The following is a 24,560-nucleotide window of genomic DNA, read 5'->3' as shown; positions in this document are numbered from 1 at the left end:
GTACAGTAATAGAACTATGCAATTGTTCCATAAATGATTGTGAAAAATGATTGTAATATTATTTAGAGAACAAATCGTTTTCATTTCCCTTGAGCCACACCGATCACCAGCATTTACATATACACCAAAATGTATTCTGTGTTCTGTAGTCTTTCTTCTGTTTGCTTCATTTCTTAGCATAGAGGAGCAACAGGATCAGACTGCAAAAGACCATTGTCAAATAGAGATAGAGAGAGAGAGAGAGAGAGAGAGAGAGAGAGAGAGAGAGAGAGAGAGAGAGAAGTAAATCTGCCAGCCTGTCTACTCTGTTAGTGTGAGTGATAAAAAAGGTAGTTACTATGTTAGTGAGAGAGAGAGAGAGAGTGAGGGAGAGAGATTGAGAGAGAGAGAGAGAGAGAGAGAGAGAGAAAGAGAGATTGAGAGAGAGAGAGAGAGAGAGAGAGAGAGAGAGAGAGAGATTGTGTGTGTGTGTGTGTGAGAGAGAGAGAGAGAGAGAGAGAGAGAGAGAGAGAGAGAGAGAGAGAGAGAGAGAGATTGTGTGTGTGTGTGTGTGAGAGAGAGAGAGCGAGAGAGAGAGAGCGCACTCAGACTGGGTGTACTGCAGAAAGAAGAACCTCTGCCCAAACCTTTATTCTGACCAACTTACACACTCACACAGCAGATCGTTCGCACTGAATCTCTTTGTCTCTTTGTCTCTCTTTCTTTTTCTTCAATGTGTGTCTATTTTAGCATCTGAGACTTTCACTGCGTGTCTGTTTCACGCTCATATGTTTCTTCTTCCTGTCGCTGTGTATTCATCCGTTTCTGCTTTTCGATTTTATTCCCAGTCATAAGCATTTATCTTCTCTCTCTCTCTCTCTCTCTCTCTCTCTCTCTCGTTCCCTCATACTAAAGATTTTTTCCATCATTCCCCGTTTGACACATAGACATTTGTGCAACATAACTGGATTAACCACCTATATGTAATAATAGTTTTCCATATTTGATCCTCAACCTAACCGTAATCTCATTCATCACTATGAATGTTTTTTTAAAGAAACGCATGACAATTTACATCGTCAGGATTATCTTGCACATTTAACACTCACCAAGTTGTTCTTTGTGAGCTCCCTATAACAATTTATAGGTATATACATATACATGAACAAGCACATCCATTTAAATGTAGCCGTATCGCCCTTCTGTTTTGTTTTGCTCAGAATTTACCTGAAGTGATGTGACTCTAACAGATATGAAAGGGAACAGTGAATGCACTAAAGGAGAGGCATTACATCATCATCAGATGATTGGAACACATGGACATGTGGAAAGCATAGATGTTCAGTCCCAATACTATAGTATATATATCACATGCAGTGGATTATGCTTTTGTGCCCAAAAGGTTTATCCATACTGTAGCTCTGAAACACAGAAATACATTGATTTTCATTAAACTAATCCTTGAAGATCCTTGTACTTGGTCTGTGTTTTTCAGCTTCTCATAAAGTGGCAAAACTTTTTGACTATTGTATAATTCTTATAACGGCTCAGAAAATGCAAATGCAAATAAACTGATCATGAGTAACATCCTTGACAGAGTTGGAAACAGGAAGATAAATGTGTATTGATCCCAGAAAGAGGGAGTAATTAGATTATATTCAGTATTGTTTCAACATGAAAGCTTTTGAGCCATTTGACAGTAATGAAACATTGGAAATGAGATAATGATTAAATAAATACATTTTAAACACAGACGCTTGTCAATGCATCTCAGCTGGTGCATACGATATATATGAATATATTTCCAGTGGTTGTCTTTGCTTATTAAACATTCTTAATTTCATAGACTAGACAATAAAAATCTAAAGTGAAGATGGTATAGCAAGAAAAGTAAGCTTAGTATGATTACATACTTACATGCTTTTATCGGTGTACAATTAGTTTATTCATCAGGGATAGTTCATCAGGGATCTCCTCTTGTTGGGGTGGCCACAATGGCTGAACGGTTAGCACCACTTTGTGAGAATGTGAATACAGAATAATGCTCTCCTCCAAGCATATACAGCTGCCCTGACATATCTCTAAGCTAGTAAATGTTATAAGATAGAAGAACTAGATAGTGAGGAGTATTGGCAATGACTGAACTGGTTAAATGGTGTAAAATGGGGTTCAATAAGAAATAAGAACGTCACTACAGTATTTATGGCAGAATAATAAAAGGGGAGAGAAGTCTATACGTGGTGAATCATAAGTGAATTCTAGAAGTAATTATAATGGTTCGCAGTTTTCAATGTTGATGTTTCAAAATCGTAGTTGGTTTCTGATTTATTTATTTATATATTGTAATAAATTATAAGCATTGACTATACATTGTAGCTGAACAGGACTGAAAGGGTTTATCAGGCTTCTGGCAGGTCATTAAGTGACTGAGACACATCAGTTAACTTTGTGTTTACACTGGAATCATGTAAATAATAGCTTTTGTGTTTCAACATCTATTAGCTAAAACCATTAGGAACTTATGAGCACAGTGCTGTTGCAGCTGAAAATGCATTATGCTATTTAGACATTGTAAACTCTCGTTAGTCTATGGTATCTAATCTTGGAGTGTGTGAATAATCTCAGTAATATATGGAGTTTAGTTTGGTTTAATAGAGAATATACAAGATCATCTTGTGTTATTATTAGTGTGTGTGTGTGTGTGTGTGTGTGTGTGTGTGTGTGTGTGAACGAGACAGCTCAATCTCAGTGCTCTCATTAGGATTTGAGGATTTCACGCTTCGTTATACTCTGACTTTCGCTTTAATTATGTCATTTAAGAGGCATAATGTGGCAGCGTTCTCCTCTGCAGAGGTCTTACACTGACACACAGGGTTGTCAGCATGAGGTACTTTCTGGAGCAGTCCAAGAATTAAGGCATCTATTAAAAGGTTCACAAAATAAGATCACCTTGTTTCACTTTCTCTCTGTGTCATGTCTCGTGTATGCAGCTAGCTGCATCTCACTCAACCATCAATGCCCTTTCCTTCACCCATTTTCATCAGTCAACACTGAACACCACCACAACCCCCAAACTCACACACAAACAAACACACACACACACACACACACACACACACACACACACACACACCGTGTCCATCCTCCCACTGTTTCATGCTCCTAGTGATGCTGGGAGTCTAATGCCACTGGCTGCGATAATAACACTGTCTGAGATCTGTTATATTCCTGCCTCATTGCAAAATAAAGAGAATATGGGGAATAGTGATGGTCTCTTTAATTTAGATCTGGGTGCCTTTAAATGGATGTTTCAGTACTCATAAACAACACCACAATATTAGAACTAGCACTGTACAGTTACAGGTCTCCTGTAAAATTTTGCATGATGGCTAATTTTGTATAAGTTCCATAGGTTCTTATTTAAGCTCAGATTTCACAGACTATTATTAATTGCATAAAGGTAAAAAAAATACAGTATAGGACTTAGACCTTGCACTGCTCTGCTGGAAGCCTGGAAGTGCTGTCAGTGAGGTTGGTGTGTTACTGTTCACCCCCCTCCTTGCACGCACTCACTACTTCTCTTTTTATTGCACTCCCTGCCATCTCTTCCTCTCGCTCTTGCTCTCTGTCAGTCCACTGGAGATGTTGTTATCACCCAGGATTTCAGTGCCTGATTGCCTCTCAAGTGTGAAACGTGATGTTTGGGGCTTTTGTCCCCATTTCCCTTTATTGCTTCTCTTCGCCCGTTTATTGAAAAGTGAGCTATCAAAAAAGGGAAGAGCAGAAATATCAGTGTATTCATGGTGCATTACATCATCTGCATCATTATACATATCTCAATCCAGTCTCTCTCTCTCTCTCTCTCTCTCTCTCTCTCTCTCTCTCTCTCTCTCTCTCTCTCTCTCTCTCTCTCTCTCTCTCTCTCTCTCTCTCTCTCTCTGCTGGCCCATACCATTGATTAAATCTCTTGATTTTTTCCGGCGCTGCACAATGACACTGGCTGCACTTGAATATGGAGATGAGGTAACGAGGTCGTCTACAGCGCCGCCTCCTCAGCTCAAAAACAAGCCCCCAGAGAGAGTACAAATGAGAGGAGGGGGATGTTGATGTTCAGACTGGTGCATTTGGGATGTGTACTTTTCTTCCACAGCTTGAGGATCTGGATGACCTCACTCCCCTTGTGGAAATGAGAAAGAAAGACTGGCTGAAGTCTATTACTAAAATCCCAAAACAGTGGAAATAGAGCTGGTCTCAGTCAGTAATGCTCAGCTTTAAATTATATATTTACGGAGTTCATCATCTATGACACCTGAACTTCCACTCCATATATCCCTGCCATTCCCGTTATAATCATGATCATATGATCACACAGACTACAGTATTTATGAGTCATCCATCGGATCACTCTGGCATTGTTTTTTCTTCCTGAGCAGTAAGAGGGCGCTCCAGGTCGTCACCCTCTTGTGCAGATATTGCATCTTCAAAGTGTAATTTTGCATAACACACATGACAACTAATCTCAGAGCAGCAACACACCACCTCATAGCACATATAAATCCCAGTTATTTAGTATTCTTTGTAGGTGTGCCTCATCAATGAATGAGTGATATGATGGTGTTTGTTGTGGGGGTGGTTTGAAGTGTATTACTCTAGCCTTTGTGTTCTCTTGCTTTCGAAGGGAGGTTAATTACTGATCCCGACTGCTGCTCCTGCTGCACTCCTCACACCTGGCAATGTGTCAGTTTCTAGCAACATTACATGAGCGAAGATGTCAATAAACACCCCCGCCTGCTAACTTCTGGATCTGCTGTCAGTGCAGGAGAAAAGAGGGTGGTTCTGCACTGATGCTAATTAGAATCAGTGAATATGAACCCCCATCCATGACAAACACTTTAGATTTCATACTAAATAGCACAATTATGCTTGGCCTGTGCCAGCATCCTTTTAAAGCAACTAAAGCTGTATTGTGGGAGGCAGGAAAAAAAAAACACATGTGAACGGGTGACTCAAGCAGGCTAATAATGGTAGCGTTAACGTCGGTGTGTTTTAATGAGAGTGATCCTGCTGTGCTGGCTTTCATCGCGGTTAGGGTTCACAGGCACATATATGCATTCTGCATTGGAAAAGCAGTGCACTGCTTTATTGCCTCGCCTTTGACTTGGCCTCCCTCAGAGCTGCCTGCTGTATTAGTGATGTGCACACTGTCATCCTCTCTCTCCCTTCTCACTCCTGAACATTACAGAAAGAGAGGAATAGGACAGATAGTGCGCGATCACAGCGGAGATGAGAGCGTGCCGCTCGGCTGGATGGACGGCAGATGCATTGATAAGGCTTGCAGGTTCTACACTACCCGCCTTGAATTCACAATCACTCTCCCTCTATATACATGAACTTCATTTCTATTGTGTTCCGCTCTATCCTCTCGTTTTTACAAACCCTGCTTCAACCCTCATCTTCTCTCTTATATATCTTGCATCTCAATTTTCCTGCTGATGAGGATGGAGCGCTCTTTGATGTCTGACGTCTGGCTATTAGACGGCTGGTCGGACGATCAAACAGACAGCTCCTTTAGACTTCGTTTAGAACATTTTGCTCGAGATTAATTTGAACCCAAAAGCTGCAAATTCCAGATATATAAAGAATAGATGACTATATTTAATTTCACTAAAATCCTACCATGGTTTCCATCATCATCATCATCATCATCATCATCATCATCATTTCAGGTGTCATCACATATGTACATCACAAATGAACTTGGTTTGGTTGGTGTTAGTGTTATTTGTTGTCCTGGCTTTCTCTGAAAATAAGGGAGTGGGTGACATTGGCCTTGAAACCTGTTATTGTGCCGCCTCGAGGACAGGCAGCTCAGAAAAAAAAAAAAGAGCTCGCCGGTTGCCATGGTTACCTCCCCCTCCCTCGGTCGCGAGTACGCTTGTTTATCTCTGGTCGACGCAGGCGGAAGCGGCAAAGCAGACGCCCTGATGCTGCTGTCAATGTCGCCTTCAGGTCACAAAAATCGACCCACGTCGCCTACTTAAGAGTTTGAAAGCGACGTAAGCGCGATAGTTATTCTGACAGAGACGAAAACGGCAGCGCGACGAAAAGAAACACCTCGGCTAACTCGCTAGCACCCTGAGGCGTTCTGTCAGACGGCGGCACCGATTCGCGCGCTCACACGCTCACGGCTGATGACGTCAGCAGCCCAAAATAAGCGCCGTATAAAACGAAGAGGCGACATGACCGCAGTCGAGCTTCTGCAGGCAACCAAGAGCTATGTGTGGCATGTTAGATGGTCGTGTCGGTGAGTTTCAGGCGCACGTACTCAATAGTATCACCTCAGACGTGTCTCGGGACGTATTTTTGGCTTGTAGTAGGCTGTTCGTTATGGACCGAGCCCACATGCTCTTTGTGCTTTTCTGTTCCAGCTGAGAGATGCAGATTTGATACACAATACTCGTTTGTTTGGGTCAGGAGGATAATAACGACAAGATGAAAGGTGATAAATTGTTTGTAAAGAGGTAAGGTAAAGGAGAAGGTAGGTTTGGCGAATGTGCCGTCACCAGGTTCACTTCCGAAACAAGGGCGAAAAAAAACTCTCCTATTCTACAAACACATATTCTGAGTCACCCCCTAAAAATAACGGGTACATCCCACAGTACGTCCCTCCCTAGGAGCTTCAGACCTATCCTGTTCAGCTCATGATCATCACTGCTGCCCTACACACACACACACACACACACACACACACGTCCCTGTATTCGGCATTGAACAGACTGTATTGTCTCATTTCTCTCCCTTTTCTAGAATCTTCCAGGAGATCAATCCGTCACAGCTCATTAGCGAACATGCATCAACCCCCAACCCCCCACTCCTTGAATCTCTGAGGTAACGAGGCTGATGTCAACCCCGATTCTTTTTCAGCAGCACCTGACTAGAACAAAATGATCTTGCCCAATAAAACCGAATGGAACCCTAGCTAGCTCTCATGGCCTCCACCTCATGCCTCTGTGTCCAGTCTGTGTCATTACGGTGTGAGAAGGGCATCAGTATTACACGCTTGCTCACCCCGGCCCCGAGGCAGCGGGCGGCTAATTGCACGAGCTGCGCCAGCACAGATGAGGAGCGATTTGGCGGTGATGGGGCACGTTAATAAACGCAGGCTGGAGGTGGGAGAGAGAATCAATGAGCTTTAAGTGTGGGGGAGAGAGAGAGAGATCCTGCCTCCTACAGCCAGAAAACAGCCCCCAATGGAGACTGATGGAGTTCTGCACATGGACACACACAAATATAGTTCCTTCAGCCAGGGTGAAAGAGCTTGCAGGCAGTGGGGGAGGTCTGCACATATTTTTGTGTGTGGTAGGGGTGAGAAGAGAAAGAGTGGGTGTATGTTGTGTGTGCATATGTGTGTTTGCATGCTCATTCGTGTGCCCGATTGTAGGGTTATTATTCTCCGTGTGATGTTGGCTGTCAGCTGGGCAAAGAGATCAAACAAAGAAAACAGAAGGAAAACAATGGTGGATTTATAAACCCAAATAAATGCAAGATAGACTGGCTGAGTTATTAAATCTCAATGTCTAATGTATGTAGGCAAATCATTTTTGTACCCAGATGTATATTCTTGTTTGTAAAGTATATTCCTTATGAGAAGAGAAAGGTAAATAAGGAAGTATTATAGCCAGGCCTGCAAGGGAGAAGGGACACAATTAATGCATTTGAAGGGAATGCAGTCAAACAGAACTGGCATAGACAGATGAACAAATCCCCCCCCCACACACGCACATGTACACAAAACACTTCCCTGTCATCACCTCTTCCTTATGTAGTGAGCAGGGTGAGAGAATTTTAATGGAGGTCTCAGTGCAGCTCACTAAAGTGTTGCCTATGGTCACGAACGAGATCAAAACCCAGCAAGAACAGGTCTGAGGCAGAAAGGAACGTTTGAATGACACTAACTGAAAAGATGTTCTTTCTCTCCTTTCAATTGTGGACAGCATGTATCTCGTGCACCAGTCCTTTCTTTCACCCCATACGCATGCAAATCAGGCATCTGATGCAAGTGGGGGGTTGTGTGCTATTTGTATCAGGCTCCAATCAGTAATTCTTGACACAGGTTGGTGTGCACCTGACTCCCCAGGCTTATGGAGATCGTGCTGCACTTCCACAGCAGGTGTTATATATCACTCTCTTCAAAGCATTGGCGCCCACATTTATAGCTGGGAATGGCCAACGGCATGTTTGGTGAGCCGATCAGAGGCAAAACCGTGTTACAGCCCTGAACTTCCTCATGCGCCGCTGAGCTGCTCTCTTCCCTCACGCCTGCATGTGCCTTCTGCTCTGAGACTTAGCGGGACGACAGCATTATTTGCTTTCACGCTTCAGAGCCACAAAGCACCCCTTCCACACCACCTCCCTCTGTTTATTCTTTTTTCGACTCACTTTTCTTTCTCCTCCATTTCTGGTCCTTCTTTTCCCTCTCACTTATTTTCTTCTCTCTCTCTCTCTCTCTCTCTTTCATCTCACGCTGTCTCTCATGCAAAGGGGAAAAGGCTCTCCTGCCTCAAAGCCCTGAGCTGTCAGACTAGGTGTGTGTGCGTGGCTGAGCTGATGCTCCATGTTAAAGCAACACAGCACACAATTTGCCACTGCTGCCTCTTCCAATGCTTAATCTCTGAGGATCCTGGTGCCTGCGTTTACCAGATTTGGAATGCATATTGTGTTTGTAGATAATCTTTGTTCATTGTGAATCGATCATCTGGGGATCAGGGATCCATGTGTGCCAAAACGCATTTTAGTGCATGTCTATTTTAGTGTACTGCAGGTACTGCACCATCCTTTTCTATATGGAAATAAATAGAGTGCAACAGATGTCTTTCCAATTTTAGTAAAGCTGTGTTTTGAAGCTGTATGAGTGATGTGATGAGCTCTAGTGGACATGGAGTCTGGCCACATGCTGCTGACTCCAGCAAGGCTCAGCTGGCCCAGTCCTCTTGCTCAGCCATCCAAAGGATAGCTAGGCAGGATCCTGAAGGGCATGCAGACCCCCAGGCTGCTTTCCCTGTACTGTCTATCATGCACAATACACAGACAAACACAAACATGTTCTGTTACCATAAACTGATATTTTTGTTTCTTTCCTGAAAACAATACAACTGAACTAGGCTATGTAATGCACACCACTTCATATTGGCCTGTACCAATACACTGGACCAAACCACATGTTAAAACGTTCCTGTCTGATGGGTGTTTGTAGGCAAGCCAGACAAACTGTAATCAGAGCTTGGTGAAGATTTGGCAATAAGGTTGATCTGCTGTGTTGTTCAACCAGCCGCAGCCCATCTCTGTGGCAACGGGGCCTTTGTGGACATAAAGGACATCAGCAGGCTCTAAGATAGAAAATTGCACCTTTCATATCGCCCATCACCTTCTGGACTGTGGCATGAAGTGGGGGAGGGAGTAGACACCTGCTGTCCTTTCTATGAATCGGCTCCATCAATCACAGTTCTGCATGCGGTTGTGTGCAAACTCTCTCTCACACACACACACAGCCACACAAACACGCACACTTGTACGCAGGAAATATCTTGAATGCTTTTATGAAATGGAGAAGAATGAGGCCATGAGTACTGCAGGAAGGTGGGATGGCAGGAGGTAAAGGACTGCAGTGTTATTGTATAGACTTTGCCCAGGTGTAGGGGACATTCATTCTGACAGCAGCCATAGGTGGAGCTGACTGTCCTGTATCCACAAAGGGAAAAAATGGAGAAAAGGAGAAATATATTTTCCCTGCAGGGGGACATGACCTTCAGCCAGCATTAAATCTCTCTCTCTCTCTCTCTCTCTCTCTCTCCCTGTCTCTCTCTGTCTCTCTCCCTGTCTCTCTCCCTGTCTCTCACCCTGTCTCTCTATATCCCTCCCTCCACCTCAAAAAACCTCTTCAAAAATCTCTGCCCTCTGCTCCTACACTCAATTATGATGCAGGTAATCTGTGTGGTATTGGAGATTAAAGTTTAATTAGGGCGAGCGGAGTAATTTTGGCCTGGGTTTAATCTAATCATGCCGCACTGGTTGCCTGTGATGTGTCCTAATGTCTGTCTGTGCGGGAGTGGGGATCCAGTATGGCTTTTCATCAACAGAGAACAAAGGCTCCTGTCATCCTCATCTCCCTCTGCTGGCTTGGCTCTGCTCCACCAGCACATTCACACTCACCCATCCCTGTCCAGACGCTGTCCCCAGCCAGTCCATACAACAGACAGAAGGTAGGGAGGGATAGATGCAGTGTGCAAGAGAGAAGACAGAGAATAAATAAGTCAAAGCTCTGGAATCCCTTTGTGTTTAGCCTCACCATCCAAACTGCTGACTCTCCAGGGCATCAGAGAAAGCATTTCTGTGCAATCATATCCTTGGATCCTTTTCAAAAAAGTAGGTTCTCATTTGACTCATTTGAATATCCACCACCCTTTATCAGAAACAGCGTTTATGGTTTCTTGTCTTTCTTATACTTAAGAGTAGTAAAGAATTTCTCTGTATCAATGGTGGCAATTCATTAGTCCATAAAACCTTTATATAGCATTTGCTAATTGCATAGGAAGCTTACCCAATGGGCTTTTATTGGAAATAGGAAGAGGAAAAAGGAACAAAAATGAAGGCAAAAATTGCTCAACAACAATCAACAATCCTCATTCTTCCTTCTTACCTCCGCCTCTTTGTCCCTCTTTCCTTCTCACCTGTTCCCTGTGGTGTATCCAGGCCTGCTCTGATTTTCACATACATAGTGTATCTGTGGCACAATGGCTTTTAGTGTTGGCTAGGTTTGGCAGAAATGGGTTTTCAGAACAAATATTCCCAAGTTTTGTCCTTGGGTAGCAATTAAACCTGTCCCACTGTTCTTCCTCTCTGTAACACATTCTTTCTTCAGAAGGACTGAATCTTAAACAATTCCATTATTTAGGCTTTCTGACCAACCTTGATACACAAGAAAAAGGAGCCAACTGTGCACTTGGTAAAGTTAAAACAACATAAAAAAACGAGTATGAGGACCTCTGCTAAATTAGTTAAGTGGTCTTGATTTAAAAATTTTGACCTAATTGTGTATAAGTCTGTGATTCTGGGAAACATAATCACATATATATGACTGAACTTGGAGCCAGTAGCACTGGTTTAAGTACAATGGAGTTGCAGGCACCAGTGGATTTGATATAATATACTTCTCCTTTCTACAGAAGTTTGTGTACAGCAGATCACATTTGACTGAAATAGCAACATTCCCAAGGTCACCATCAGCAAGTGTTCTGCTTTGGGGGTGGGGGTGGGGATGGGTCAGGGTAATAGTTTAATCAGGGTTTAAAGTAGATGACAAAAGAGTGAAAAAATTGTATAACAGCAAAGTGTGTTAGGAAGGCAGAGGTAGAGACAATGAACAAAAGAGAATTTAAATGAATGGGGAGAAGAGGAGAGGGGGAGATGGTGAGGAAGAAAGAGCTAGCATGAGTGACACTGCAATCGTTCTGCATCATCAATTAGGTGAGTTGAAGTGGTGGGGAGAGGGAGCAGAGCAGCGAGCCTCACAGGAAGAAATAAATGACTGTGCCCTTATTGAACGCAGCAAGGCATATAGCATTTCAGGCCAGTAATGTCATTGTGCCTTTGTACCAGTATTATTGATGAAGTCTGTCTCAAAGAAAATAATCCCTCAGCACAACCAGTATTTGAGACTTCTCATTCCACCTGAGAGATCAATGTAAGCAATCTTTGGTAGGAAAATGCAGCCGTAGTACAAGGTGCAGTGCAGGAGAATGTGGGAGTGCATGGGCTCAGCTCGAACACCCCTGCAGAGAAAGTGGGACTGCTACTTAACTAGAGGGACCAAGAATTGAGCAAAGCAGCTTTAACTACTAAGATCCTGTCATCTTCCCTGTTCTATCTCTTTCTACCACCCTCCTTTCTCCTCTTGTGCACTAAAATATCAATCAGCATGCTGCCCTAATTTAAAGCATGCACTCACTCACTCACTCACTCACTCACTCACTCACTCACTCACTCACTCACTTTCTTTCTTTCTAAAATTCCCAAGATAGCTGCTGAGTTCTTGGTTACATACGTAAAGTTGGCTTCTACGCCAGAGTAGCATTGTGCTATGTGTTTTTTGTTTTGTTTTTTTGGTAAAATGGTTATTAGGCCTGGTTGTTTCACAGCATCAACAGTCTGTGTTTATTTCTGTTTAGTCTACAGCACTGTCCCAAGAAGCAGCTCACGCCCTGCTTCAAACATGTAGTTCTTATCAAATTACTAGGTCAGTATGGATGCAACTGGGACTTTCAGTACACACTTATAAACAGTTTTAAACTTTCCCTTTCAATTGCCTTTTTAGCAAGACATGCAATCTCTCTCTCACACACACGTACACATACTTACATACTATTTACTGTCTCTATTTTCTCTATGCGCACTAAAGAAAGGGAGTATAAAGAAGAGAAATTTTAAACCACAATACGTTGAGTTTTTTCTTGTCAATGATAGAGCAGACAATTGAAATTGTCCATTCTCGTTTGTGTCTCCTCCACAATCATTCCGTAACTATAGTAGCTTTTTGCAATAATAGGCCTGAGATCAGTTCACTTGGTTTACAGTGAATTACAAATCATTCCAAATATTTCAATGCAGATATTTTAAAACTTTTTTCCTTTCAAATTGGCGCATCTTCCTTGGATGAGGCAACTAAGGCAAATTTGTTAATTGTCAAAGTACAATATGCTTATTTCAATGTTTCAATGGTTATAATAAAATGTGCGTTTCATATCACATCTTGCTGTTTACTACCCAATCTTGTTTAATGGATACTTATAATCTGAGTAATGTTCTGAAAGACTATGTTAGTTCTCATAGCATTTAGTACATTGTTTGCCTTGTCCATTCTTTGCCACCCATATTCAATGGGATAATGCTCCTGTTGAAAGACCAGTTGTTTGTATTTTGGGTGCTGTGAGAAGTATAGCTGAGGAGTTGCTGTCCATGGTGCTGAAACCATGTTAGAAGTGGTTCATACCTATTGGAACTCCTTTATCACTCTTTTCAGTCACATCCCTGGCAAACAAGGATTGACAACAAAAACAGCATCTCATTTTATGTACCATTGTGCTTACTATATGATGGTTACTACAGGTATTCTTTCTTAAGTAAAACATTGGTTGCATTTCCTGCATGTTTATCTTATTAAATCCATATATCAATAGCCCTGATTGTTATATAAGGGTATTATGAATACCATAAGATCTGATTGGTTAATTAGGTGTAAGCACAGTAAAAAAAAAAAAAACTGTACCTTACTCACTCTCTACTAATTAAAGTTAATGACTAATAATATTCCTAATATTAATGTAAGAATTATTAAGGTTATTGTTATTTACTAATTCAAAATGTTTTGATTTTATTAGCAAATATTGCTCACTGGTCTGTAGTAAAATTCTGCTCATGTTAGGTTAGCTTGCAAAGAATGTGCCAGTCAAGTCCTACATATTCTAGGAAAGGGCTCATTGGCTGTTTAAATATGCAACAAAAATGCACTATTTGTACATTTCACTGCACCTCATATGCATCTTTGGGGTCCTGGAGCTTGGATCCCAAGTGATGTTATTTGGGTCATTGTGTAAACAAGCACAGCAGCATCACTGAACCAGTAATAGATGGCTTGCTGCCTCCTGGGAAGCTACTATGCCATTGCTGAAGGGGAACGGCAAGCTTAGGGGCCTGGTGGCTTCAGACAGAGTGCTAGTGAGATGAGTAATGCGAACATCTGATGGGACCAGGTGCTTGTCCCTTGATAGGCTCCCTGTGCTGGAGTACAGCATTTGAACAGTTTCTGTTGCATTCTCTCTATGTGACAAGGTTCCCTTTATAGTGCATCATTCCCTCCATGAAACAAGCACTTGGTCATGGTTATCTGCAGGTCACTCAGTGCTTTTCAGGACAAAGACCTTTGTGATTATCTGTGTACTACACAGACGCTATACAACATTTCCGATTCTACAGCATGTTTTTAGTGGTAACCATTAAGAGGGGTTATGAGGCTTTGCAAATTTTTAATAGATGATCCTTTCAAAGCAGCAGTTCTCAATCTATGCCCTAGGTAACCCCGGGGATCCAGAGTCTAGTATGTTCTAGATCTAATACTCCTCATTTCTTTGAGTAATTATCAAGTCACTCAAGTTTATTATTTTGAATGAGTAATACATAATTGATTTACAATGATTTATTGTTGAAATTCCTAAAATATAGTAGTGTTTGTATGATTGAGCACAGCTGCTTTTGGAAACTGACATTTTTGTTGATTAAATGGAGATTAATGATTTGATTTTCTAAAAGGCTGAGTAAGCTATATTTGAGTTACAATTAAATTTGTCATATCGTAAAAACAGTGACTGATCTCAATGTGTAACAGGGTAATCTCTGATAGACAGATAAAGCAAGCCAGCAAATATTCTCTCTCATTTTCTCTCTCTCTTTCCAAAGGAGCCCCCTAGCTGAAGCCATGCAGTCCTTCAGAGAGCGGGGTGGTTTCCAGGGCAACCAGCGCTGCTACCAGCAGGAACCCCATGAATTATCTCGCCTTGAGAATTACAGACATCACAGCCAGACCGCACAAGGCTATGAGGTGCACTCTCTTTCTGCTGCAGGAATGCCAACAGCAGGAACAAGCTCCAAGGACTGTTATGGGCAGCAACCCTACCCCAGCTATGGCAGCAGTTCAGCTCAGAGCAAGAAACCATACAGAGGAGGAAAAGCTCCAAGCCAGCAGCTACAGGCTGGTTACAGTAGCCACATAAATTCTGGATACTCGTCCCAGTACATGAGTGAGGGACACTTGCAGCAAAAGTGGGATGAATCTGGTCAAATATCTCAGTATGAACAGGATATTGTGGGTCATCTTGAGCCTGGGGCAAGTGGCTCATCCCAGTACCTTGAGCAGAACATGCTAGCTATTTCTCATAGCCAGTGCCATCTCCCCTCCCAACCCTCTGCTCCTGTCTATACAAGCCCTCATCAGCAAGGTCATCCTCCCAATCCTACTGCATCTCCGATAATGTACTCACAGAGCCACATCCATTTCCCTCAACACTCCCAACCACCTTCTTCCACCTCATCATCTTACATGGAGAAATGCAATCCGATTCCACATGGCTACAAAAGTGGATGGCCACCTAATGCCCAGTATTCAAGGCAGATGGGTAATCACACTAGTCTGAAGCAGAGTGGCTATCGGCCACAGAATAATTATGGCTATCAACAACCTCCTTCAAGAGCTGGATTTGAACAGGCGTCCTTGCAGGGAATGTCAGGTACACCAGAGAGTCTTCAAAAATTTCCACATTATAACCAGCCCCAACAAAACTACTGTATAACAGATATTTCTGTGAGGTCACCTGAACAGTATTACCAGAACTGCAGTCCGAGCTCCAGCCACTCACCTGCAAGGTCTGTGGGCAGGTCACCTTCATATAGCTCCACACCTTCTCCCTTAATGCCCAATCCTGACACATTCCAGTATGGCCAACCAATTAACCCTTCCTCCTCTTCTGTGAATTTGCAAGATCCAAACATGTTAATGCCACCACACACCCACCCATCCCCAAGTGTTAATCACCAGTCTCAGAGCTACTCAAGCTCTATGAAGGAACGTTTTTCTGAGAAGCTTTTTTCTAACCCGAGCTTGTGGAGCCTCAATGCTCTGACATCTCAGGTAGAGAACATTTCCAACAATGTCCAACAGTTATTGCTCTCAGAAGCTCTTATGGCCAACAAAAAAGGTAACAAGCGAAACCAGCCAAAAAAGGGAGAGGAATACAGAGGCCACTTAAAGGCGGTGGAGGACTCTTCATGTCCCGATAGCCAACATGCTCCTCTTCCCAGCGATTCTTATAGCGCCCCAAGATCTATGCCATCTGATCTTCTAGAAGTAGGATACTCTAGCAGCACTGAAGATCAGATGGAACGTAACTACTACTACTTTGGTCAGGGCAAAGGTCCAACAAATGCTTCAGCACAGTCTCAACTGAGTCTGGACACAGTTTCTACCTGCTCCATGAACTCAACAGATGATATGTCTGTCAGGTCGGGTGACTCAGATCGGAGTATACAGAGTGCAGCCTCTGAAGATAATCTTAGCTGTGAGACTAGGGTGCAGAAAGTGCCATTTGGAGAAGAGCAGCACAGTTCTCTCAGAACCATTAGAAACGAAAGGTCTCCCATTAGCATAACAGCCCCAAGCCCTATGAAGCAGGAGAGTAATTCTCCAATAGGCATAAAGCAGTCTGAAAGTACTCAGAAGGAGAATTTTGAGGAATCTGCCTGGACTGAGAGGATAAATGATGAAAAAGAAACTGGGAAAATTAAACTGCCCAAAGAACTTAAGTGCAAAGGAGAAGTTTTTGAGGCTACTGATAAACGACAGGAGTGGTTAGAGGAGGAGAAGTGCCCCTCCTTTTTTCATAAGTTAAATAAAGAAGTGTCAAATGAAAGCTATTCTTATGAAACAGAAGATAACATCTATCAAAAACTAAAAAACAAATATGAAATAGAGGAAGAAGACTTTGTTGGGAAATTTTGTGACACCACTAGCAAAGGAAATGAAAATTCAGGAATGAAATCTGAAATGTTCAAATCCGAATCACAGAACAATGGTGATGATCCTATAACAGAATCACCAGCCATTACAAATGATGTGCCTGAGCCTAGTTTATATTTGCCAAGGAAAGAGGAAAGCTCAGAGACACCTCATTTCACCTCTGAATGTGAATTTTCAGAGGAAAGACTGTTAACCTCTGAGAGACAGAATGATATCTTTGATGAGCAACAATCTGCTCTATCATATTCAGTCACTGAAGAAAGAGAGAAAGGAAGTCTGACGTCCAATGAAGATGTGATTAATAATAAAGCAAAACTAGAAGAGTCCTCTACTGAGGCCTGTAATAATCAAGGGGACACAACAAGTGGACCACTTTGTGTGGTCAACACTGAAATAGCTGAGACCCCTGCCCAAGACATAGGTCACCGAAGCAGTGAAAGGACATCAGTCACATGTGACATTGCACATCAGTCTCACCCTGTCAGGAGTGGATTCTCAGCTCTCAATGAGAAAACAACACCTCAGAATCAGGTGAGGGATCACATTGATCACAGTGATGCAAAGGTGCTGGAGCCTGACTCCCCTCAGTTGCCAGGCAAGTCAATAATATCTTCTGCACCATCTTGGGCTGATACTCCACCCTCTCCACAGAAAGGTGATGAGGATGTAGAACCAGGTATAAGCTGTCCCAGTGCAACAAAACCAGAGCCCATGGCTCCTTCTTCACATCCAAGACTATTGGGCAGAAAGCATGCACGAGGTAGGAGAAGATTAATTCATTCAAATGCAGGGATGAGGAGTGTAGAGAGGGATGGGGCTTCACCATCTCCTCAAAAGCCCAGCATGCTCTCAATTAACAGTGCCATCTTCTCTGATCAGATGGAGGCTGTTCAGCTGGACATTATCAGTCAAACACCAAAACTTCTAACGGAAGGCATACCATCCCGTATGTGTACTCGCTCTTTAGGATCACAAAATACCCCAAAGGTGTGTTCTCAAGAGAGAAGAAAACCAGGTCCAAAGCCCAGTTCAAAACCCGGTCCAAAACCAGGACCAAAACCTGGCACAAAGCCTGGCCTAAAACCTAGTTCAAAGCCTGTTTTTAAACCAGGTCCAAAACAAGGCCTTAAACCTGCAACAAAACCAGGCCCAAAGCAGAGTCCCAAACCTGGTGCAAAGCCGTCTTTGAGGCCTGGCCCAAAACCGAACTCAAAACCTGGTCCAAAACCAGGCCCAAAACCAGGGGCTGTGCCAAGTGCAAAACCTAGTCAAAAGCATGGTTTAAAGCCTGCTGCTATACCTGTTCTGAAACCTGGTCCAAAACCTGGTTTAAAGCCTACAGAAGGAGTAATTCCTAAGGGCCCTGGTCGGCCAAAAGGACTCACCTCCAGGATCAAATCAATTAAATATGAAAATAATATAGATGCTATCACAGAACATATTGAAGATACCAGCTGCATGAGTGAAAGTCCTGAACAACAAGAACACACTGCAGTCAGTCTGGAAACTGTTGTTGGTACTACTTTGCACACTTCAATTGACAGCACAATAGGTTCCACTTTGGATACTGCTTTGGATGCTTCTTTTGTAAATTCTGTAGCAAAAGATCAAAAGTCCATGGTATTAAGATCTCGGAAACAAACACGCGAGCAGTTAACAGATGTCAAGGAGAAAGAGAGAGAGACATCAACTGAGGCAAGAGCAATAAAGCCCACTGAGTTACATATACAGAACGTGTCTGCTGCTCAGCCCTGCGAGAACCTAACATCAACGTTAAAATCACCCAGCCCTGAGGATCTCTGTGCAGATTCACTTAGTCAACTCAATGAGCAAATTGTGTCAGTTTCAATCAAGAGAAAATCTAGTTTACAAGCCCCAGACTCAGTCAAGAAAAAGAAAGGTCTGAAAGTAAGTCAAACAAAAACACAGGAACCGCAGTCACATGAGTTAGTAGTAGAAGCCCAAGGTTCAAAGGGAAGACGAAAACGAGGCCATAAATTAGAACCATCTGTTTGCAGAACCTTGACCAAAGATAACCTTCCCTTAGAAGATATCAACGACACACCTTGTGTGCCTCCTCAGTGTCCTACTAAAACAAAATATCTGCCTCCTAGGAAAGGCAGAGGACTTAAATATGAAGCAATGGTTCAGAAAATCACATCTCCAGCATCCAAAAAACAGCCTCTAAATATCCAACCAGATGTTGTGATTGAAGAATTAGCACCAAAGCCATCACAAGAACTGCAGGTAACAGAAAAAAGAAAGGCAGTAAACATTACAATGATGACAACAGAAAAGGGTGAGAGTACAGTAAGCATTGATGAGATTCCAGACACAGTTTGTATCCAAACTCCTCGAAAGAAGCGCAGAAAGTGGGCCACAGTGGAGAGCACTGACACACCAGATATAGCGCTGGAGACTGGGAGTCTCATTATCAACACACCAAGGCTGGCCAAACAGAGAGCCATTAAAAATAACCACGAGATGCATCTGAAGCAACGGAAAAAGAGACGAAAAGGCACTGAGCTTGCAAAGAATGTGCCAATTGCGGAAACACATGAGCAGACTGATGTATTCATCTCTCCTCCAGCATCTCCACTGTCGTCACCTCCAACTTCTCTTTTTTCAAACACAGAAGAGAAGACACAGGGTGAACAGCTTTCAATAGAAATAGGCTCAACAGTAATTAAATCAAAAAGAGGCAGGCGGCCGTCACTTAAAAAGAAACAAGAAGACTTCAGTCAGCATATAGGAAATGAAGAACGTCAAAAGGTCAAAAAAAAGCCTGGGCCAAAAAAAAAGACCCAACAGAATAACAACAGTGCCATCAAGGTCACTGTGAAGGGACTCAAGGCCAAGGTAAAATTCAAAAAGGAGTGTGTTCCTATTGTAAAAGGGATATTGACAGATTGTATAAAAACAAATGACAGCAAGCATTCTTTCAAACCATACGTACATATTGACAGGTCCAAAAAGCTCGCTTCCCTTTGCACAATCATAAACAAACCGGAGGAAGAGCATCTGCTCGTCCAGATAAGAAAAAAGAACTTAGAAAAAAACAAGACAATACCAAACTCATCAGCGATGCTTCAGGGCCCCTTAGTTAACAGAAGCCTAACTGACAGGTGTCTAATATGCTGCTTGTGTGGAAAGCCATCAAATTACAGAGAGCTTGGGGATTTGTGTGGCCCATACTACCCTGAGAATACTATACCACGGAAAACACTGTCTTTAACATACCACGAAGACTTCAGGCAAAACAGAGACAGAGAGCAAGACAAGGTGGCCATGTGCACTTCTGAGCAAATCAGTGACATGAAGAGAGAGGGAGAAAAAGACTTACTTCAAGAGGGGACAAGTGAAGGAGATTGCAGGCAGGTGACGAGGGAAAGAAGGGCACAACTTAAAAGTCGTCTCGGCTTGCAGGCAAGGTTTAAAAGACTCCAGCTGTTGCAAGGGAGATCTGGGGGAGGAGATCCCCCTGCTGGTGAGGAGGGCTCTTACTCTGTTCTGCAGAGGTTACAGCTGGAGGCTGAGGTTAATGAGCACTGGGCACATGAGTCCTGCACTGTCTGGACCAGTGGTGTGATTCTAATCGCAGGCAAACTTTACGGACTGAAGGAAGCTGCACAGGAATCTACGCTCACAGTAAGCATAGGGGCGATATAATGTTTTATAATGTACAATTTAAACATATGTGATAGTTGTATAGATATAGATGTATGCTGCGTTTATTAGATTTTCATTTCAAAATGAAAATTTGGATGAAAGGTGGAAGGCTTGTTATTTTTATTTTTGTTTCCTTGGCACACACTAAAACAAGAAATGTAATAGATTTTTTAAAATCTATTACATTTTTTTAAAATTAGATGTTGAATGTTGTCAACATTACTTGTTTCATCAGACAAGTCTAGAAATCATATACTCAGTACCCAAATATGCCACTGCAGAACATTTAATGTAGACTACTAGCAGTTTAAAATGTGTATTCTATTTTCATAAATGATATACAAATTCAATCACCATATCTTTCCATAAAAGACCATGTACTAGCAGTAATGGCATATGCATCAGACACTAATGGCAATCTTTAATCTAGCTTTCTGGCTACTAGCTACTAGTATTATTTTTTATTGCTGATACACATCCAGGCTATTCGAGAATGTTTATTACATATATAAGCCACAAAATTCATTTAAAAATTAACAAAAAAAAAACAGACGAATGAAAAAAAAATAAATTAATGTAGGGGAAAAAGATTTTAACATAAAAAGATTATTTATTTATTTATTTATTTATTTTTTTAATTAAAGGATACGAGAAACAGGATAACCTGAACCAACTAATGTAAAAACGTAGTAACTGGCTTGGGTCAGAAGAATCTATTTTAAATATAACGATCCTCTGTTTTGAGCTGTTTTAATAAATGTATGTGTTATTACAGAAATGCTCTAAGTGCCAGACTGAAGGAGCCTCCATCAGCTGTAGCTGGAAGAACTGTATTCATAAATACCACTATGTCTGCGCCAAAGAGACAGGTATGCCATCAAGAATACATATACTGTTAACTATACAAAAATAGTAAATGTACGAGTTGCTTATACACTGTAAGTCCTTAAGACTTTATCTATCTATTTATCTCAGGCTTATGATTCCACATGGTAAATATTAATGATGTATAGATTTTTCCCAGCTCTCATTACACAATGCCAGCACATCTATTGACAGTAAAAATATGAAAAGAGGCAGATTTTCAGCATGAGCATCGTCTTTTTTCACCAATTCTTTTTTTCTTTTCTTTTTTTTTTCTCTGTCTCTGTCAGGCTGCATATTCGACGAAGAAAATTTCTTGATAAAATGTCCAAAACACCAGGTACGTGTCTGAGCCCATTCTAGAACATAAAAGCACATCTTTGATCTTTAAAAACATGCCTATTATGCCTTGTACATCAGTGGCCTTGCTGAAACATTTGTTGACCTCCCTAACAAAAGGGAGTGAATGGAGGTGTAAAGCGCCGCCGCTCATCAGCTCCATCTCCCAGGGCAACAGACAAGTCTAGCAAGGAGCTCACCCTTATTGATGAGCCATCTCTCCAGCAATAGTCATGCTTGCACAGTGGATGCTAATTAGATGCTCACTGATCTTGGCTTTCTGACACCTATTATCCCCAACCACACTAAATTAGCATTAGGGATACTGTCAGATTTTTAGAGTTGAACGTGTTGCTGAAGATACCGTGCTTCTGAGGATGAATCAAATAGCCTTAATTTGTACAGTGTTTATACCAGTGACTTAAAGTCGTAGTCGGATTTGACTGCTCTTCACTTGCACGTTGACGTGGATGTAAATCTAGGTGATTTGACTATGACTCAGGGCTACAAACTGCCTACAGGTTTCCGGCTTGCATTGCAGCGATAAGCAAGTACGGAGCGAGAGACTGTGCAGGGGTAGAGCAGTAGTTGACAACCAGTGAGAGAAAACCTGGCAACAGATCAAACCACCCTCCCATCTCCTTTCCTGTCCTACGTCAAAGGACAAAAAGGATGGGAGGGAGAGAGAGTGAGGAGTTCAGAACAAGCTGAAAGCACATTGACTCAGGGATCTAAAGGCTTTAGGTCTCAGCCATGCCAATTTGCTGTTTTAATGAAAGCAAGCAGTAGATATTCCACCCCCATGCAAGTCCCCCAGGAAATGTCTTCCTCTTTTTCTTTTTCTCTGTGCCTACACATGCACAGACTCGTTTTCTAGAGGGGGCTTTAGTGGCAGCATGAGCAAGACCCTGGATTACAGCACCATCGGTTTAGAGCGGTCCAAAAGCAGCAGAGGCAACAAGGAAACAAGAGCAGGGCTATGGCTCACACCTTTTCAAAGAGAATCAAGGGCTGTTCTTACATCATGGCTCGATACAGAGGGAAATAGATCCTGGCTGTTAGCCAGAGGGCTGGTTGGATGAGCGCAGAGAGGATGCAAGAGTGAGAAAAGCAGAGGCAGTGTTGGTGCAGGAGATGGAAGAGGAAGAAATATTGTGTATAAAATGCTGTATGCCAGCACAATTAGGGGGTAGTCCTGCTGGGTGGTTGAGGAGTGCTGGCCAGCTTCATTGGCCCACTTGGTACAGCCTTCACATCAGCCTTCACAGTGGCTACTGCCTCAGCATGGGCAATTAGAGAGATCACACCAGGCTGCTGTTTCAGAGCCAAATACACACACACACACACACTATAGTCTTCTACTCATAGCCACGGTATACTGTATGCACTATGGATAGGTCCTATTCATGAAGAAATTAGATAGGTTGACACGTGACTATAATGCTTTTCCTGCTTGCCTATTGTGATTCGACATATTTGTTTTATTTGCCAGGCTATGTAATATAGGAGTTCAAAGACTTTTAGCCAGCATGGACATACGTCTGCCTGCGCAACCAAGCTCAAACTGAAACCGGCTTCGGCTGAAGCACAAGGTTCTGTAGCAATACTGACCTGAGACCAGATCATCTCTGCATCCAACCTACAAGGCTCTGAGGCACCTGCTTACAATCCACTCTACCCCACCCCCCCTGCAGCATCACCGCCTGCCTGAGCAGCTCCTCTGTGAGAAAAAAAAGGGAAGCCGCTGGTCAAAAACCTGAATGTGCCACTCATCCGTTTGATTCCTTTTTCCTCCCCAATCTTTCTTTTCTGGAAGGGATGCTATCAGGCGGGGACACCTGGAGGCAGATTTGGCTGGCGGCCCTCTCTAGCGGCCTGAGCCCTGCCACCGTTTGGCACAGAGGCATGCCTGGTGATTTTGAAAGGCATTCAGATTCGAAGATGTCATGCATCAAGCACCCATTGGATGTAATTCAATATCTGCTTAAGTGTTATTTAAAAAAATGTACATGGTGTGCTATACAGGTCTAAATATTCTGAAAAAGTCAAAATATTATTTTAATATGATGCTCTTCCAAGATGTATTTTGATGTGCGTTTGCAAACACATGGCACCACTTAGACAGCGCTGGTATCTGTCCAAATATGTGATCTTGGGAAACAGTGCAGCAGTATGTACAGGTCTGCACCTTAAATTTAAGGGCCTTTCTTTACTGAAGACTGTTTCATTTTAACATTGAAGCGAAAGAACCGGAACTGAAAAAGAAACTGGAGAAAACACAAAAGAACATTAAACGATGCGCTCTATGTTCATCACTATGCTGTACGTAACAAACACAATATTGTAGGCTATTTTACGTTACTCCACATTCAGCCCATCACAGTATTACGCATAAACGATTAAGTTAAAGTTATTCTTACGATCATTAATTCGAAGTAATTGTGTATATAAGTATTTGCTGCTGTTTAAATGTAAGATGTGATGTACTATTATAATGGTGTATAGTATTTCTTAGAGATGTTTATTTTCTATAAAACAAATATGTTATTGCCTTTAAAATGTTATTAAAAACAATGAATTCAAATGCCTTTTTCAGAATTGTATTTGTCCACATTACCCATAGGATTTACTGCGATGTTTTGATGTTTTAAGAGATGTTTGGAATGTTATTTGTATTGCTGCCATCAAATACACTGGATTTGTGAACATCCACAGGTGTCTTTGCTATTGAGATACATCTTGTGGTTTATATTCTCTTCTTCTGCTATTGTTCTGCTGAAACAAAGCAATCCACAGTCAGCGTCCACCATCTTTCCACCACATCACTAAAGAGTCAAAATTCTACTTATTATAATTGACAGAAGCAAGCAGAATTTTCTTTAAATCTATGAGGCTCGGAAATCTTTCGAAGGTCACGTGAAGGATTCAGAGTTCCGTCGAGCACAACGGTTTTGCATAGCTGTAAGATTAAATGGAGACTAAGGATTTTTTTTTTTTTTTTTTTTTAATGAAATCATTTTTCAAAGTATATAAATCAGTTTAGAGCTTTTCTCTGAATACAACTATTCTCTTTGCATCAAAATGCTTT

The 24,560-nt window shown here is 42.2% G+C and overlaps 1 protein-coding gene across 2 annotated transcripts in view; it reads left to right on the top strand.

The window, feature by feature from the left end:
* The window catches only part of LOC132861421 (retinoic acid-induced protein 1), a 35,115-nt gene extending 10,719 nt beyond the window's left edge, over positions 1–24,396 (top strand). Inside the window, exons 1-4 of one of the 2 annotated variants that reach the window (XM_060892935.1) lie at positions 14,308–20,248; positions 21,045–21,138; positions 21,424–21,473; positions 22,965–24,396. In XM_060892935.1, coding sequence (XP_060748918.1) covers positions 14,507–20,248; positions 21,045–21,138; positions 21,424–21,473; positions 22,965–22,973 — 5,895 coding nt within the window. In that variant the 5' untranslated portion in view covers positions 14,308–14,506 and the 3' untranslated portion in view covers positions 22,974–24,396. Of the gene's footprint in view, positions 1–14,307; positions 20,249–21,044; positions 21,139–21,423; positions 21,497–22,964 lie in introns of those variants that run through there. The other variant, XM_060892934.1, reaches the window with a different exon arrangement.
* Positions 24,397–24,560: the final 164 nt, after the last annotated feature.

The sequence above is a fragment of the Tachysurus vachellii genome, chromosome 18 (assembly GCF_030014155.1).
Source record: "Tachysurus vachellii isolate PV-2020 chromosome 18, HZAU_Pvac_v1, whole genome shotgun sequence".
NCBI classification, from domain to species: Eukaryota; Metazoa; Chordata; class Actinopteri; order Siluriformes; family Bagridae; genus Tachysurus; species Tachysurus vachellii.
This window is presented reverse-complemented; position numbering and strand designations above follow the sequence as displayed.